The sequence below is a fragment of the Tiliqua scincoides genome, chromosome 4 (genome assembly GCF_035046505.1).
Source record: "Tiliqua scincoides isolate rTilSci1 chromosome 4, rTilSci1.hap2, whole genome shotgun sequence".
In the NCBI taxonomy this organism is placed as follows: Eukaryota; Metazoa; Chordata; class Lepidosauria; order Squamata; family Scincidae; genus Tiliqua; species Tiliqua scincoides.
The window spans coordinates 157,077,842-157,095,266 of record NC_089824.1 but is presented as its reverse complement, the minus strand read 5'-3'; the positions used below and the strand labels follow the sequence as shown (position 1 = coordinate 157,095,266).

Here is a 17,425-nt window from a genome sequence, read left to right as displayed (position 1 = left end):
GGAAATGATGTTATCAGACGGATGTAGGAGGAGCGTCATAGATCTGAGTCCGGGGTGAAAGAAAGATACATCAGTTTTCACCAGAACTGGTAAGAGGTTTTGTTTTAAATGCAGTACTTGTGTGTCCTCGTTCGCTCCCGAGCTGCAGAGTTCGCAATTCCCCAAACTCTCCTTTAATAAAGGAGGTGCTGGTTCAGGGAGGGGTAGAAACAAATCATGTCTGTTGTTCTCCTCTAGTCTGTTTTCAGCTGCAAGCTAAGTTAATGACTCATTTTTGCATCAAGATATCACTTAAAGCTTATAAAGTTGAACCAGTACAATTATACACGCTGATAAGGTACAAATAGCGCAGAGTATATATTCCACCACAATTTATGTTCTTAGAGCCCAATACTATGCATGTCCTATTGCAGGGCTGGACAGACTTTCAGCTTGAGGGATTCCGGACCTCTAACCATTGTATAGAAGAGGGAATTTCAGCAGGTGCAGCTTGTCATCTCACGGGTGAGAAGCTGCACCTGCTGAAATTCTCTCTCCTACACAATTGTTAAAGGTCCAGGATCCCTAAAGTTGAAAGTTTGCCCACCCCAGTTCTATTGTATTGCCTCCCAACGTTTTTTCACTTACGTACTCCTTGGCAGCCTATTTCCATATATTGAACCCCTGATATTAGCAAAATGTTTGTAATTAATATAGTTGCTGTTATTTCAAATTTATGTTTTCAACTACTGATCCTTATCTGATACTACACGAACTGATGACCAGAAACTAGCAGATTTTGTGGCTTTCACAAGCCAGTTACCTGCCTTGCCAGCCCTGCAAGGCATTCTTATATAGACCTGTCTCTTCCCACCCTTATTCAATTTCTTTTCCCTAGAGGTGCTGGCAAGTACCCCTGGGGATACACATACCCCAGGTTTGGGAACCTCTGTCCTATTTAATTCTTTGGGGTTGACGCCCATAAAGTTGTACCAAGATTTACACCTGCAAGCCTATCCACACTTTCCTGAGAGTAAACCCCCATTGAACACCACGAGACTTGCTTCTGCATAGACATGTATTGTTTGTGCTTTCCACTGGGATGCAAAATCATCCTTGAAAGGCTAGACTGGAGGCTCACATTCAGTGTCACTCTCAACAGAGAAGCAAGTAACAAGGTGAGGAATTCACCTGGAGAAAAGCCTTCTCCAAACTGCCCACATTCTGTATCCCAAACCGCTGAAGAGCTTCCAAGCCTTGCAGAATTGCCCCAGCCTAGCACAGTAGTTTGTCAACCTCCTACAGAAAACTACACTTCCCAGAATGTAGTGCTTTTCGAACGCATTCTCTTCCCTTTCCCCGTCCGTCAATCCCGCGCGCTGTCTGTCTACCGAGGTTTGCAATAGTTTTGTGTGTGGGGAGCCGTGAGGAACCGGAAGAGATGAGGAGGGGGCGGTGCTTGCCTCTCTTGTTATGCAAACGACCCTTGTTTCGTCCAATGGGGTGAGAGGGGCGGGGCCGCGACCCCGTGGTTTGCTGCCTTCTTTCTCTGGGCCCTTTTTCCCCCATCTAGCCGCCATTTTGTTCTTGCCGCGTGTTGCCTCCGGAGGGTTCGTCGGACTAAGGTGAACCCTTTCGGCTTGACCCTCTTCCGCGTAGTCCGAGCGCCCCTGTGGCTCCGCACGCCGCGTCTGCCGGGCTCTTCCCCGCGCTGAGCTCGGTGGAGGCGGGGCGGCGGCGGCGGCCGAGAGGCAAGGGAAGGTGCTGGGGGAAGAGCGGGCCTGACAACCGCCTCACACAGGGAGGCTTGTCCGCCCAGGTGCCTCCCGCCACTGCTGGCTCCCGAGGAGGCCGCCATAGAGCCGGGCGAGGAGAGGGCTCTGCCTGAGCTCCGCCCCTTCCCCACCGTGAAGGCCTCCGCCCCTCAGGCATACATGCAGCGCCGTGATGAGTGTGGTGTGGCTCCCCGTTCAGAACAGGCCCCCTTTCCAGCTCGCCTCTCGAGGCTGAGCGTATTGGGGTGCCCTTCCTGCCCGGGACCCTTGAAGGGAGTTCTCCTGCGGCTCCACAGCAGCCTCTCATGCAAGCACTGCAGAACAGAAGGCCTTCCTCCCTTTCCTCCCTCCTTTGTTGGACCTGTGATGTGGAGGAACCTTTTCACCCAGTGCGCAGCTGCACTGCTCGCCTGAGCATGGTCTTCCATCCATGCGCACCCTGTGCACGGCCACACCGCTCACCTGAGCATGGACCTCCATCCCTGTACATAATGCGCCCTCTTTCAAATCCTTCCTCAGAACACAAACTGCACCTTTCCTGCACTGCTAAACAGAACCAGGCCTCTCTTTGGCCATTTCTATACTGTTGTTTCTCCAGGTTGGTGGCCATGGCTCCTCCCCACTTTTTGGGGGGCACATTCCTAACCAGCTTGGCAGCACTGAGGTGAGGGTGATGCACCTCTGAGGTGAGGGAACAAACATTCCCTTGTCTTGAGCCTCTGTGGCCACCCCTCAACTGCAGGATGCGCGGCAGTCACCTCATTGGCATGGCTATTTCAGAGCTGGAAAGTTGGTTAGGATTTGGGCCTTATGCTCACAACAACCCTGTGTGGTAGGTTAAACTGAGAGATAATGACCCAAGGTCACCCAGTAAACTTCATGTGTGAGTGGGGATATAAATCTAGGTCTTCCTAGGTTGGAGCTGAACCCTGTCTGTTGCACCCCACTGGCTGTTTCCCAGTTGAAACCAAGTATGTGTACGGCCACGTTCTTTTTCCCTATCCTTGTGTCTCTCTTCTGCTATTGTTTCTTTTCCGGCTGTCTATTTTGGACTGAGATCCTGGTGATGGCAGGTTGCCTATGTAAGGCAGTGTGTACAGTGATGGGGCGGTGGTGTAGGAATAATAAAAATGTTTTTCTCCTTGGGTTAGTTTTCCTATTTTAATTTTGGGTAGCTTTATAGGTTCTCAGATTATCATAACTAGAGGCCGCAGCACTCAGTTAAAATCTCTGAGTATACCTGAAATATAGGTAGCTTTGTTTTTTACTTCTTCTCTTCAGCCCATATGAAATCAATTGCCCTGATTGTTAGTTTTTTTTCTTTTCCAAGGAAGTGTTTTTTGTCTCTATTGATTGTAGAGATTAGAGTTTGGACTCAGATTTCTGCTCAGTGGGAAACTCACTATGGGTCATGTGCAATCTGTCAGCCTGCCTCACAGTATTATTGTGAGGATCAAATAGGAGGAATAGTGTATGCAGCCCTGAGTTCCTTGGAGGAAGGACAGGGTGAAAAAATAATAAATTTTTCTCCATTATGTAGGTGTACTGATAGCTCCATTGTTTTGGAAGTTTGGAATAAAGTTAGTTCTGATTTTGTCTTTCCATCTTCCATAATCTGAACTTTTTTGTATCTTCAGGTTGGATAAAAAGGGGGTCCTGCTTGTTAAAGTCACTGATAAAGTGACTGTGCTTATCTATTTCTGCAATTGTTTGTCTTCTTATTCATCCTGTCAAAAGTTTTGTGATTGTAAAACCTTTATAAAGGCAGAACATTCCCTGCCAAATGTAGAATTAGATATCAGTTTCTACCTACAGAGCTCCAAATTTTGCAGGGTTTTAAGGTGGTGATTAAGGGCCCAATCCTATTCAATTTTCCAGTGCCGGTGCAGCTACAATGCAGTCCCAATGTAAGGGAACAAATGTTCCCATACCTTAAGGAGGCCTCTGTGACTGCCTCCCCACCATAGGATGCAGTGCATGCCCCATTGGTATGGCTGCACCGGCACTGGAAAATTGGTTAGGATTCGGCCCTAACTTGGAAACTTTTGCTCATTCTAGTAATACAACAACATCCTGGTTTTAGCTTTTAAAAGAGCTGATATCCTGGTTGCATCTTTGACATGTTTGCACACTACAGACAGAGTACCAGTAGTGTGCAAAACAAAGCCTGCCCAGTAGATGAGCTGCAGACAAAAAATAGTGCTAGATTTTAATAATTATTTCACTAGTGAGGACATTATCATTTTGTTGCACCACTCCTTGACATATTGAATCCATGGAACTTAATGCTGTTTAAAAACATAGTTGGAAGGGCACATAGATGTCCATAAATGCCATAAAGGCAGACTAAGCATGGGACTGATTTTTTTGGTTATTGTTTGTACATAGAGAACATACTGTGTATGATACGTAATGTATAAAAGTCAGTTGAATATACAGTATATTTTCATTCCATCATATTCTTTGGACAAGCTGATTAAGAACATAAGAACAGCCCCACTGGATCAGGCCATAGGCCCATCTGGTCCAGCTTCCTGTATCTCACAGCGGCCCACCAAATGCCCCAGGGAGCACACCAGATAACAAGAGACCTCATCCTGGTGCCCTCCCTTGCATCTGGCATTCTGACATAACCCATTTCTAAAATCAGGAGGTTGCGCATACACATCATGGCTTGTACCCCATAATGTATTTTTCCTCCAGAAACTTGTCCAATCCCCATTTAAAGGCGTCTAGGCTTTTGGCTAGATTCAGCTGTTGGCTACCCTTATGTGACAAAAACCATATGCTCACACTGCCATTTCTAGTATGTAATATAAAAGGTTTTACACATGAGCATAGACCTTTGTGTGCAAAAGCATAGCATGTTAGTTGACTTTTACTTGCTCTTAAGTGTATTTAGGGGATGGATTACACTGTGTTCCATAACATTCTTACATGACTGAGAAATTAATCTAGGTATCCAAATAAAGATGTTGGACTACAGAGGTAAGACTGGCTATGTTCACACTAGCTCTCACTAAGTTTTGTGAGACGAAGGAAGCAGGTTTAAGGTTGAGATCTAATTGATACGCAGCAAAAATGTATCTTGCTGTAGATATGGGAATTATTACAACCAGGGGTAATTTTAGCCCCTTTCAGGTGGTGTCCCTGGCTGCGTGCCTTTATTTGTTTGAGTGAGTAGCTAGCACTTACTCCTATAATGAAATGTAAACGCAGTTGGTGGAGGCAAAATCAATCAATAGCAATGATGGGTATACCATAAGTGAGGGGTGTGTGTGTGTGTGGGGGGGGAAACAATGCTTCTGTGTTCCTGGCTAATGGCATTCCAAGGCTGTAGAAGAGGGAAGACTAGGCAATAACTGAAGAACTGGGTTTGTGGGGAAGGATGTATTGTTTTTAGTAGGTTGATTGTGCTCTGTATATTAGAGTACATACGCTCAGCATTTTGAAAGATGAGGAATAATTTTTAAAAAATGAAATCTTCACATGCTGTAAAACTAACCAGTGTGTTTATTTTTCAGGTAAAATAAGATGAATCAAGAAAAGCTGGCCAAGCTTCAGGCTCAGGTCCGAATAGGTGGAAAGGTATGGATGGTGGAATATAATATTTTACATGATCATATTCTGTAGATTAGATTACTGCAATTTGCTCTATGTGGGGCTGCCTCTGAAGATAGTCCGAAAACTGGAATTAGTAAAGAACGCAGCTGCCTGTGTGGTTGCTGGGGCTTGTTGGTTCAGTTCAGTCCAGCTGCTGCTTTGGCGACTACATTGGCTGCAGGCTTAATTGAAAGTGCTAATTTTGACTTTTAAAGCTCTTTATGGTTCAAGATGAGGGTATTTGACGCACCGCCTCCTTCCATATAATCCTACCCTTAATCTCAGGAAGAGGGGGCCCTTCTGACTGTACTGCCACCAGCAGAGTTAAAGGTGATGGTGGCTAGAAACAGGGTCTTCTTGGTGGTACCTCCAAGTTTGTGAAATTCCTTCCCCCTTGAATTAAGAATGGCCCCCTCTTTTGATTCCTTTTGATGGGACCTTAAATCTTTTTATTTAGGATATCTTTGAGTGACATTGTGGGCTGGAGTTTTTAAAGAGATGTAATTTTAATAGTTTTTTGTTATCCTGAGGTTTGTTCTGTTGGGCAACTCAACCCTGAGCTGCCCCGGCGCATGGGGCTGCAGCGACACCAAAAATGATTGCTGCTGCATCTAGCGTGTTCTAGTGTGTATGCTGCCTCTTCCTCAGGGGGCTTTGTCCCCTTTCCCTGGGTAAAGTGAGTAGCCCTGCAATGGGGCTACTTGATTCTAGTCGATCCAATGGTTGACATAGAAAGAAGAGCCTCTGTGTTGGGCTGCTAGCCTGACACAGAGGCTGTGGATCTGGTGGAGCAAAGCTCCACCAGTCCCACCTCCCTCCTGCCCTGCCCCCTCTCCCGTAACACCTCCTCCCCGCCTCCCCCACGCCCCCACCTACCTCTCTGCTGCTCAGTGGTACGCGCTACCACCAAACTGTGGAGCTTCTGTGCTTCGCTAGTCCAGCACTGGCACTAGGGCCTGCAAATGTGGCTTACATTGGTGAACAAGCATGCACTCCATAGGATTGGGTCCTCAGCGTTTTAATCATTTTTATGTTTAACATTTTAAATATTTTAATTTAATTTGTGTCTGCTTATATTCTATATCAGGGGTGCTCAATAGGTGGATCGCGATCTACCGGTAGATCGCGAGGCAAAATGAGTAGATCGCGGAGTGCCGACCCCCCCCCTTCAGGTGCCTCTGGGAGGAAACGCCGGGAGTAAGGCCCATTGTACTCAATGGGGCTTACTCCCAGGCAAGTGTGGCTAGGATTGCAGCCTCACAGCCTAATCCTAGGCATGTCTACTCAGGAATAAGTCCTGTTATACTCAGTGGGGCTCAAGGTACACCAACATACATTGTACACATAAATGTTATATGTTATGATGGCGCGAACATTGTAAAAAAAACTCTGGTAGATCTCCGGGCCTTGCTGGGTTTCAAAGTAGCTCTCGAGCCAAAAAAGTGTGAGCACCCCTGTTCTATATGCTGTCTTGAGTGCCCTTTATGCTCAATGTTGTATATACATAACAGGGACCAAACAGGGACCTTTGGGCCAGGCAAAAATGGGTTAAGTGTGGGAGAAAGGCAGGATATAAATTCTTCAAATAAGTAAAGTAAATACTTCAGGATTTTGTGGAGCATTACTGTTTCCACACACTGCTGCCCATTCTGAAGCATGCATTGTAACATGCATGTGCCCAGTGCAGCCACAGTTAATAGTGACTGTGCTGTTTTAGGAGGAAATTGGTGCTGGGTGTGTCATCCATGGAATAACTTATTCCTGTATGTGACTTATTGACTGTATGTGTCAAAAGATGAATAACATGTTGTACAAAAAAGATTCCATACTGCATGATTATTGCCTTATTTTTTATTATAAAAAACTATATAGTTTATCATTGTATATCATTATAGTTTACGTTATATTGTAAATGATAGTAAAAAGTATAGTAAACATTAGTAAACATATAGTAAACTGTAGTAAACATTATAGTTTTTCATTGCATATCATTATAATGATATATCACAACTCTATTATTATACTACCCAAACAGCTGTTTCTGATAATTTCTTATTGAGGGTATTGGCTACGTGAAGCTGAAGAAGGATCACTGCTTAATGGAATGGTGGGACAAACAGAGCTGGCAGCGTAGTTGTACGTTGCAACTGGAGGCACGTTGAAGTCTGAGCAACACCACCTCTTCCGGCATATGATCATGTATTCTTACTTTGCTTCCTCACTCGCACATGAAACCTGTGGCCAAATAAATCTACCCTACGTGCCAGTGGTCAGAGCAACTGCAGTAACATGGAATGTTGCTTTCCTGACTTTTGAGTTGATCTGTTGAAACAGGCTGCAAAATTTCATATCATAGTAAATTAATCAGGCTTTAAGGGCACAATCCTAATTCACTTTCCAGCACCAACATAAGGGCATGCAGTTCCGAGGTAGAGGTACAAACATTCCTTTACTTTGAGGAGACCTCCATGAGTGCTACCCAACTGCAGGTTGCAGCACATGTCCCATTGGCACCACTATGCCAGTGTTGGAAAGTTGGTTAGGATTTGGGCCTAAGACACCTAAGGCATTCTTATTTTTGATAAATTGATGTGAAACTATTTTTTCTCTAGAAGCAATGATTTTTCTCATTATTTGTGTTTCTCAGGGTACAGCTCGCAGAAAGAAGAAGGTAGTTCACAGAACAGCAACAGCTGATGATAAAAAACTTCAGAGTTCGCTTAAAAAATTGGCAGTAAACAACATTGCTGGCATTGAAGAGGTATATTAATGTTTTTTGTTTTACCTAAATGCTGCAGTCTTTGGTTAACAACAGAAGTAATTTCATTCTGATTTAACATAGAGCAGAGATGGTCAGCTGGTGGTTTCCAGGCCAGTTCAACTCCTCTAGATAATTTTTTTCTAGTCCAGCAAACCTGCTAAATATTAGACAAGGTGTGAAGTGTGTTGACAGACTTTTTCACACTTGTAAGAAGAGGAAATGGTCTCAAATTTGTAAGAACTAAATATATTCCATGCTTTAATGTGACTTATGTTTTTGTGTTCATCTGTGATGCCCTTAGAATGTCTGAAAGTATGTGTCACATAACACTTATTATTCTATAACTTTATTATAGAGCCTGACCACCTATAAGTTTGTGGTTTGTGTGGTAAAATGCATGTTCATTCCAAAGTCTACTAAAGAATAGAACAGTCCCTGAAAATGGAAAAGATTACCAGCCCAATAAAGATTTTCTGTAGGTTTTTGAATACATTTGTCTAGTCACTGTTGGAAACAAGATAATGGACTAGATCGGGGTTCACAAGTGTACGTTGTGATGTCTTAGGGCGTCACAGCACACTCAAAGGGGTGTTGCAGGATGTCCATGGTGGTTCCTCCTACCTATTCTCCTGGGTGCCACCATCTTGGATCTTGCAAGATTTTGTGAGTGCCAAGATGGCAGTGCCCAGCTGAGCCAGGAAGAAGAGGCTGCATGCACATTATGACCCAGGTAAGTTTGGGAACCACTGGGAGTAGATGGATCCTTGGTCTTAACCTGCAGGGCTCCTGTGTTCTTAAGTGGTTTTCTGTCAAATCAGTTGAATGCATGTTATTTCAAAGTAAGTTCCACTGCCTGCATTAATACTTGGATAGGCATGCATAGCATCTGGCCTAACTGTATTGGAACTTGTATTTGTTTCTTATGCTCAGCTATTCTTAGTTCTGAATTTAGCTGATTTTTTAAATGTAACTTCGACAGGCTTTTCATGCAGCATTTTATCATATTTTACATTTTCTTCTTAAATTATTATCTGTCTTAAATGTGTTCTTAATTCTAGTTGAGCACAATGTGTGATAGTATACAAACATCCCTAATGGTTGTCAACTGATTAGGGGAGCTTTAATTTGTGTATGTGCTATGTTGATGTTTAACTAGGCAGTTACTGTTTTGAAAATGTTTTGCCAGATAGGAACAGCCCCCTAATATTTTGCAAGTCAGGTCAGCTGTTCAAAACAGAGTGAAGGTCAAAATTGCATTGAGTGCCCATCTTCAAAAATAATTTTGATACTTTGACATCTCAATATGACTTTTAACTTATTTGTTTTTTGTAAACCTGAAGCTGAGTCTGCCTTAAATTGCTTTCTCTTATTTGTTGCTTGACAGAGCACTTGTATTTCACTTTTCGTTTGCATATATCAAAGCTTTTTAAATCATGTTACCTTCAAATGGGGAGTATCTGTTGTTCTTATTTCTGTTTATACTAGTGCAAGAAGTGACCTATTGAGTACATAAAAGAAAGGAAGAATCCAGTCCACTTGTCCCCAAGGGGCAAAACTTTAATGCACAGATCTGAGAATTCAAATATAAATTGTTATTGGGCTATGATTCTAAGCACACTTATTTGGATACAAATATTTTTTATTTTATATTTTAAACAGATGCAAAGAGCAGTGAAGTTTAAATAGATTTCAAACTGGTTTACATGTTGTATTGTTTACATACAACTTCTGTTTGTAAGTCTTTATTTTGAAATGTGCCCATTTGCTTATGACACATTCCAGAGCCCATAATATCTATATGAAAATTATGAATGCTGGAGAGTTCTTCCCCACTTACATTTTAACCCTAGTGTAAAATGTGAAATAAAATTATTTGAAACAAATTTAGTTAGGCATTAGTCTAAATACTAATTGCATTGCAAATCCTTCATATTCAGCTTTTGTATTTTTGGATTATGTCTATTAACATAGTGTATATAAACCTCTTTTCTAATTTCAGGCCTTGCTAATTCTGTAGGTATTTATTTAAATACCACTTATTTAAATACCATTGTTATGAATGCCCACAGCAGCAAAATATATCTTGGTGTTTTTTCTTAACTGTAAAAATATGCTTTCTTTTGGCTGCATAAATTAAGATACACTATCTTATTAAATCTGTGTTTAAACAGGTGAATATGATAAAAGATGATGGAACGGTTATTCATTTCAACAATCCCAAGGTCCAGGCTTCACTTTCGGCAAATACATTTGCAATTACTGGTCATGCTGAAGCTAAACCAATAACAGAAATGCTACCTGGCATCTTAAGCCAGTTGGGTGCTGACAGCTTAACAAGTCTCAGGAAGTTAGCTGAACAGTTCCCAAGGCAAGGTAGGTATCTCTGCTTGAAACAACTCACTGATGATTTTGAAACCTGAACACTTCTTGTTTTTATGCTTACTTAGTAACATGAATAATTAAAAACTTACTGTGGGTAATTTTTTTTTGTACACTATTCTTTTGCTTTGTTATTCTCCACCTTACATATCTCCTTTCCCTAGAGTTTCAAATAACATAATTCCTTCTAACATGGAATGTGTAGTCCTGCATCTGTTGGGTTATAGGTAGAACAAGCCACTGCAAAAATATGTTAATGGGTCCTACATACTCGGAGGACTCTCTGATCTCACAGAAAAACACAAACTTGGAAATTGAATGAAATTTTTTTTAAACAGTCAACAAGGACTTGTAAGCTGCTGGAACTGTGAAATATTGAGTGAATTAATTTTTTTCAAAAAGGAATGAATAGGGTGATGTAGGGGGAGAAGAGACTAAATTTACATGCCCAATCCTCTACTCTCCAGAAACTATATATGCTTGCTGTATACCAATAAAGTGCTGAGGTTTGGGACTAGCAGCAAGTCCGGGCAATCTTTTTTGATGATCGGGGGGCGGGGGGGCATTCACCCCTTTGAGAGCCCCAAACAATTTAAGACTCTTGTTCTAGTCTGGCTGGATCCCTGAATAGGAACATTTCTGTTGGGACAGTAGGTCCCATTTTTAGGATGACTAGAATTGAAATACAGTCTTTAACAATTTGATTGCTCCCTTGCTTTTCTAATTTTACAAGAAGTATATTGATATTTTGCGTGCACTTGTACAAGGGCTTTATGTCTACCTTACTATAGCTTAGCAAGTATTAAACAATTCCTAGTTAGAGAATTTGAAAATTATCACAATTTCCCCCAACAGTTATTTCTTATTTATTTATTGTAATTTATAGTGTTGGACAGCAAAGTACCAAAATCAGAAGATATTGATGAAGAAGATGATGATGTTCCTGGTAGGATTCTTTTGTTGAACAAAAATAATTTAGCATTTTGGTCATATTTACTTGATGGGCAGCCTGATCCTGAGCTGTCCGGGGTGCATGGCTGCAGCAGCATCGAAAATGGCTGCCACCACATCCTGCGTGCTTCGGGTAACCTCCAGCAGCTCCTCGGGAGAAGGGGACTTTTGTCTCCTTCCCCAGCAAAAGAGAGTAGCCCTGCAATGGGGCTACTCAATTCACCACCAACGAAAAGGTTGGCAGTGAATCAAAAGTCTCCGTGTTGGGCGGTGAGCCAGACATGGAGGCTTTGGATCTGGTGGAGCATTGCTGCACTGGTCCTGCCTCCGTCCCTCTTTGCTCTGTCCCCCTGGTACACCTTCTCCCCACCCTCTCCCCACCTCCCAAGAACACCTCCTCCCCCCTCCCCGGAACGCCTCCTTCCCTCACGCTCCCGCTTACCTCTTAGCTGCTCGGCGGTCCACACGACCACTGAGAGGCAGAGGTTGGGTACCCACCTGGTGGTAGCCCGACACCAGCCAGCGCCAGCTCACCACCGGCGCTCACTGGTGGTAGGGCCTGCAAATGTGCTTACGGAATGTTTGCGACAGTGCGTGCTAGTGGTGAGCCGGTGCACCGAGCCCAGGATTGGGCTCTAAGTGCATGATGATGCTATCTTCAGAGAGCTGATTTCTGTTTTTAGAATAAACATAGCGTGCATCTTAGAGCATGCAACTTTAAATTGCTGTCAGTGGCCACAATCCAAAGAACCTTAAGTTCTTTGAAGGCTACAAACCCGCTGCTATGCCTATGGCGCTAAAGAGTAAATCGAAGCTGAAAAACGCATGCCTCTCTTTGGTGGGATGAGATTGTGGAGTCCTTGGATCCAGTCTGGTTGACTGCTTCCTTCACTCCTTGAGAGAGGCCCATTTCACAGAAGTGAGGCTGCTTGAAATTGCACCTTGTGTGGAATCTTGTGGCCAGAAATTCACATATAATATAACAGTACATTATGCAGGCTAGCCTCACTCAGAATTTTTTCTGTATAGTACTACATAACATTCTTGTTGCTGGTATGCAATGCTATGGGGGAAAAAAAACTACCTATAGGTAGTTGCAGACAGAATATTCTACCACTGACACTAGCTGAGAGTCAGCATACTGACACTAGCTCAGTGTCAGTATTCTAAAATGGTGTTTATAACTTTTAAATGGTTGATTATTTGAATAATCCTTTAAGAACAGGCAGGGTCAGAAAGCTGTAGAACTAGGTGCTATTAGTGGCTGTACCTTTGCATAATCTTCTGTCATTCAGAAGCTTGTTCTCATGCTGGATACATAAATGAACAGGTGATCAACTTTGACCCTTTGAAATTCTTAAAGAGAGATCTGTCTTTCCTTCACACTCCTACTCAACTGCAGTGAGATTGCAAAAAGATCCAATGCTTCAGTGTTCACCAACTGTACCAAAACTTGAGACGCTAATAATGACAGCATGCAAGTTGCACTTGCTTTCTATGTATAATTTTACTTTCTGCAATCTGTAGTCATGATCATTTTGATGCAACAGGCCCAACAGACTACAGTGTAGGAACATCCATATTATTCCTATTGGCTGGAATAGAACAGCTCTAAAGGCAGGGCTGTTTCAGTGTTGATAGTGCAAGTCATCCAATCCACAGTCAAAATGTTAATAATAATAATAATAATACATGTATTTATATACCGCCTTTCTTGGTCGTCAGATTTCTCCTCAGACTTTATTCAAGGCGGTTTACATAGGCAAGCTATTTAAATCCCCATAGGGATTTTTACAGTTGAAAGAAGGTTCTATCTTTCAAGAACCACAACATTTCAGGTGTTTCTTTCTGATCTGGTTTCACATTAAGCTCTTAGAGGGGATGCTTTATGACTGATTGAATATTTGAGATAAAAGTAGAGTGTTTTTAAAATTTATTTATTTACTTACTTATACATACCCTGCTTTATCTCCCTCTCAGGCATTCAAAGTGGCTCCCAAATGCAATTAAAAAAATAAGCATAATATTTTTTAAAGTTTAAATATTAAAAAATCTTAAAATCTAGAAGTGACCTAAAAAATCTTATGAAAAGCCAAGACTGATAAAAAGCAAAACAAACCAGTAGCAGACAATAAAAATCAAAACAGAACTGAAGCAACATAAAAAAGCCCTGAGTGTCCATATCAAAAAGCTCAAGAGTAAAAAGGTATGTTTTAAGGCCCTGCCGGAAAGCCTCTAAGTAGGGAGCAGTTTGTAAACTAAGACAGAGGGAATTCCACAAATTTGGTGCCACTATGGAGAAGGTCCCACTTCCTGCTGCCGCCCATCCCACCTCCATGGTGGCACCTGTAAGAGGGGCCTCTCCAATTACCGGAGAGGATGTATTGGATTGTATGGAAGTAGGAATTGTATTCATTATGCTTTAGTCTTAAGTAATAAAGAGAAACTTTCTTATCAAATATATTCTATTACACTACTAAATGTTACTGTATTCAATATTTTCATCTTTTTCAGATCTCGTAGAAAACTTTGATGAAGCATCAAAAAATGAAGCTAATTAATTAACAGTTCTGGAAGTTGACATGGACTAGATTTAAGAAATCAGCTGTGTGGTTCCAAAGTTTTACAGAAACAGTGAACATTACCCGTTTAATAGTTCAATAATATAAAATATTTTGTATTTTAATTATGCTGCTTGTTCAGCATTTCCTGTCAGTTGATTTTTGCATTTTGCACTTACTCCCAGGATCTACCTTTTTGGTTGAAAAGGAAAAAAAGAACACTTCAGTGCAGATTAAGGGGTGTGTGCATGTGTGTGAATGTATGTATGTGGCTTTACGTACAGTGGAGAGGAAATTGGAGAATGATTCTGTTTTGACTTTCTCTTTTCCTTCTAAAGTAGAAATAAAACAAGTCTTTAATTTGGTTAAAGTAAACGTTCCTTATTCCAACCAAACAGTTCACACAAAGTAGTGAAAAGTGAGTCTTGCTTATCCACATTTCATTAACTCCATATATTGCTTACTAACTAGGATTTGGGATTTAATTTTTTGTGTTAACTATTGTGTTTGCAAATGTATTTCTCTTCCACGCAGTTTCCCTTTGCTTCCTTTTGATTCTAAATTTTATCAAAGACAGGATATAGCAAATCTGTTCATAAAGTTTTTTTAAAGTATATTTGAGAACTTGCTCTCATTCAGAAGTTTTTTTTCATTACCCCTTAATACTTAACAGGTTGTGTTCATATTATGGGATAATCCACTTGGATAAAGCACTATCCTTTGAAGTCCTGCCTATTTGGGTTGAGTGTGTGCCAACCCTATGCTATGACTTTTGTTAACCTCTGTAAGAGGCCAAGTAGATATGCTTGTTCAAGGTTGCTGGGAAAGACTACAATATCTGTGACACTGTTAAAGATGGGACATTACATTCTACTAGCTGAAAATGGCATCTATATTATAGCGCAATGCTGGATCCAGTGCCTTGTGATTTCTCCTTGGTACAATTAGCCATCTCTTAATTAGAGCCTTCTTCAGGATGCTGAGTGCTTTTTGACCCTTTTCATCTCTGTTAAGCCGTAAGTTCCCCTGAAATATGGGTATATTTTCATGTAGTGTTACTTGTTTGGATAGGAGGGTAATATGCTCTCAAATCTGATCAGATTTTCAATAGGATATAGTGCATCATTGTGCTCAATTTTACCATTTGTTTAAAACAATTCTAGTGTTATTGTATAGCTCCTAAGAGCATGTGAGCCACTGTCATTTTCTGGGACACTAGGATCTGGAAGTGTTTTGGATGAAACAATTAAAAAGCCATTGGCTGTTGGAGAACTGTCCAAGTAGTCTTGAACCATTAATTTTGAAAAAAATTAAAAATTCTCTTGTCTTTTACCTTTATATGTAATCTACTCGGGTATGATGGTTACAGAAACATTTTAAAAACAGAAGCCCTTTGGTACACAGATGATGCTGGCAGTATCACAGGTACAGTGCAGTATTTTCTGAACCTTCCTTTAAAATGCTCAAGGTGAAGAAGTTCTTCCTAGAGGCTCTTGAAAGGTGCCTGAAGTAATCTTGGCAATTGAGCATCATTGCAACCTTTATCAAGGGCAGCTGTGGCTTGAAACAGCCATCTTTCTTATCAGCTTACTTTGGTGTACTTTTGAGACATATCCGCTTTCTGTGTAGATATATACACCCAGCGACTATAAAATGTGAGGTTATCAATATGTCAGCATTCTAGTGAAATCAAGCTGAACCGCAAAAGCAGAGCTTGTAGTGGTTCATCATCTGGACTGCTCACTTGATTTTATAGACTTGTTCAGTTTTCTTGTTCTATTTTATATAATACACGGATCTTAATAAAATAATTCAAAAGAGGCGGTATGCCCTCTTGTGTGTTGTTTCCTTCTCACAGCAGCACTAATAGGAGAACAAAATGTGGATGCAGGTGATACTTTAATTAGCAATGCACTTGTACTATGCTTTTGAGAGATGTAGGGTAAAAGAAAATGTTTTTTTGTAACTTACTCAAATTTACTTGTAATCTCAGTTTCAAACCTCAATTAGAGGTGTGAACCAATAAGGTTCTTGTGATATTCCCCAATTTGGTTTTGGTTCGTCTTTGGGACCAAGAGCCTCCTGGAGAAGACCATCAACACAAAGCCTCTGGTGCCATGGGTTCAGTACATTTCATATGCGCTATGTAATAATTGCACACAGAAATTCAGTATGCAGAGATGATAATTTTATTTCATTATTTGTCCATGTCAGATAAAGTGAAGAGTAGAATTTGTAAACTTCATCAATTTTTTATTAATTTAACTAGCAATGTACTGGCACCTCTGATAACAGTTCATTGAAATATACCTTATGTATGCTGACCTTGGACACACTGATGTTTAACTGATGTTAAAACAAGGCCTGTTGATATAAACTGAACTTATTTCTGAATATGTTTGCTTAGGATCCTAATACTGCACACTGAATCAGTTTAAATGACTTTTGCCTTGACTTATAGAATTAGTTGACCTAGGCTAATCTCACTGCTGATATTTCCAAGCATTTGCAAAGGCTTTAATGTAATTATATTTGAACTGCATTAATATATCAGCATTTTCTACTTCCAATATGTCAGTAACTCACTCCCTATAAACTCTTCTAATGTGATTTCACTTGAACCTGAGCTCAGTGGAAGCTATTTGCATTACCTCTATGAATAATGTAATAGGCTCTCTGAGTTTATGTCAAAACTCATTGGATAGGTGAGCATATATGGGTGTGTATTCAGTTAGTAGTAGTAGTAGGAACCTTTCCTGACATATTAAATAATATACACAACATTAGACATTCAACATAAAACATAGGGGCATAAGCCAACTAGCTTCCCTTGGTATAGAAACAGGGGAACTCATTTTACCAGACTTTACAATCTGGTTTAAATAGACTGCTGCTCTCTCCAGGATCTCATGTGTCTCAACAGATAGACCACACTGTATTTAAATTCGATCAGCCCCGCATTCTTTCTAGAATAAAATCAAGTTATTTCCTATGAAGATCTCTATGAAGAGGGCAATTAACAGCATATGCACAAGTGTTTCCAAGCAACTCATCTCACAAGAGCATTGCTTCTCAGAGGAAGGAGTCCCATTGAATCTGCTGTACAACATGGCTGAAGACATGGAGTTACACCTTGCCAGTGAATACAGTCAGCGCTCTATTAGTAAAAAAGTAGCTAGTTTGCCAGATATGATAGGAATGTGTGACTGCAGTGGAGACCATGTTTTATTTGCTGCACTCCAAAGCACCTGCCAGTCTATGACCAGTAATCCAACCCTAATCATTAGATAAGCCTCCACTTGACTTAACATAACATACACACCTAATGAATCCATGTTGATTATCAATCTTAATTTTTTTACAAGATCTATCATCCCAGTGGGTGGTTGGAGTATGATAAAGCTGATATATCAGGC

The 17,425-nt window shown here is 41.1% G+C and overlaps 1 protein-coding gene across 2 annotated transcripts; it reads left to right on the top strand.

Annotated features, from left to right (window-relative positions):
* Window positions 1-2: 2 nt before the first annotated feature.
* BTF3L4 (basic transcription factor 3 like 4) lies at window positions 3-15,830 on the top strand. Of its 2 annotated transcripts, none has more exons than XM_066623629.1 (6): window positions 3-89; window positions 5,279-5,342; window positions 8,005-8,118; window positions 10,290-10,491; window positions 11,384-11,443; window positions 13,963-15,830. In XM_066623629.1, the coding sequence occupies exons 2-6, from the start codon at window positions 5,289-5,291 to the stop codon at window positions 14,007-14,009; spliced, it is 477 nt and encodes a 158-aa protein (XP_066479726.1). In that variant the 5' UTR covers window positions 3-89; window positions 5,279-5,288; the 3' UTR covers window positions 14,010-15,830. The 2 variants fall into 2 exon arrangements, with proteins under 2 accessions (XP_066479726.1, XP_066479725.1); XM_066623628.1 differs by lacking the exon at window positions 3-89 and adding an exon at window positions 1,502-1,604.
* The last annotated feature ends 1,595 nt before the right edge of the window (window positions 15,831-17,425 follow it).

Excerpts from the sequence above, each read along its gene's own strand:
- BTF3L4 (XM_066623629.1), top strand. The coding sequence starts at position 5,289 with ATGAATCAAGAAAAGCTGGCCAAGCTTCAGGCTCAGGTCCGAATAGGT. Across the intron at positions 8,119-10,289 it reads ACATTGCTGGCATTGAAGAG|GTGAATATGATAAAAGATGA; the intron begins GTATATTAATGT and ends GTGTTTAAACAG. Across the intron at positions 10,492-11,383 it reads TGAACAGTTCCCAAGGCAAG|TGTTGGACAGCAAAGTACCA; the intron begins GTAGGTATCTCT and ends TGTAATTTATAG.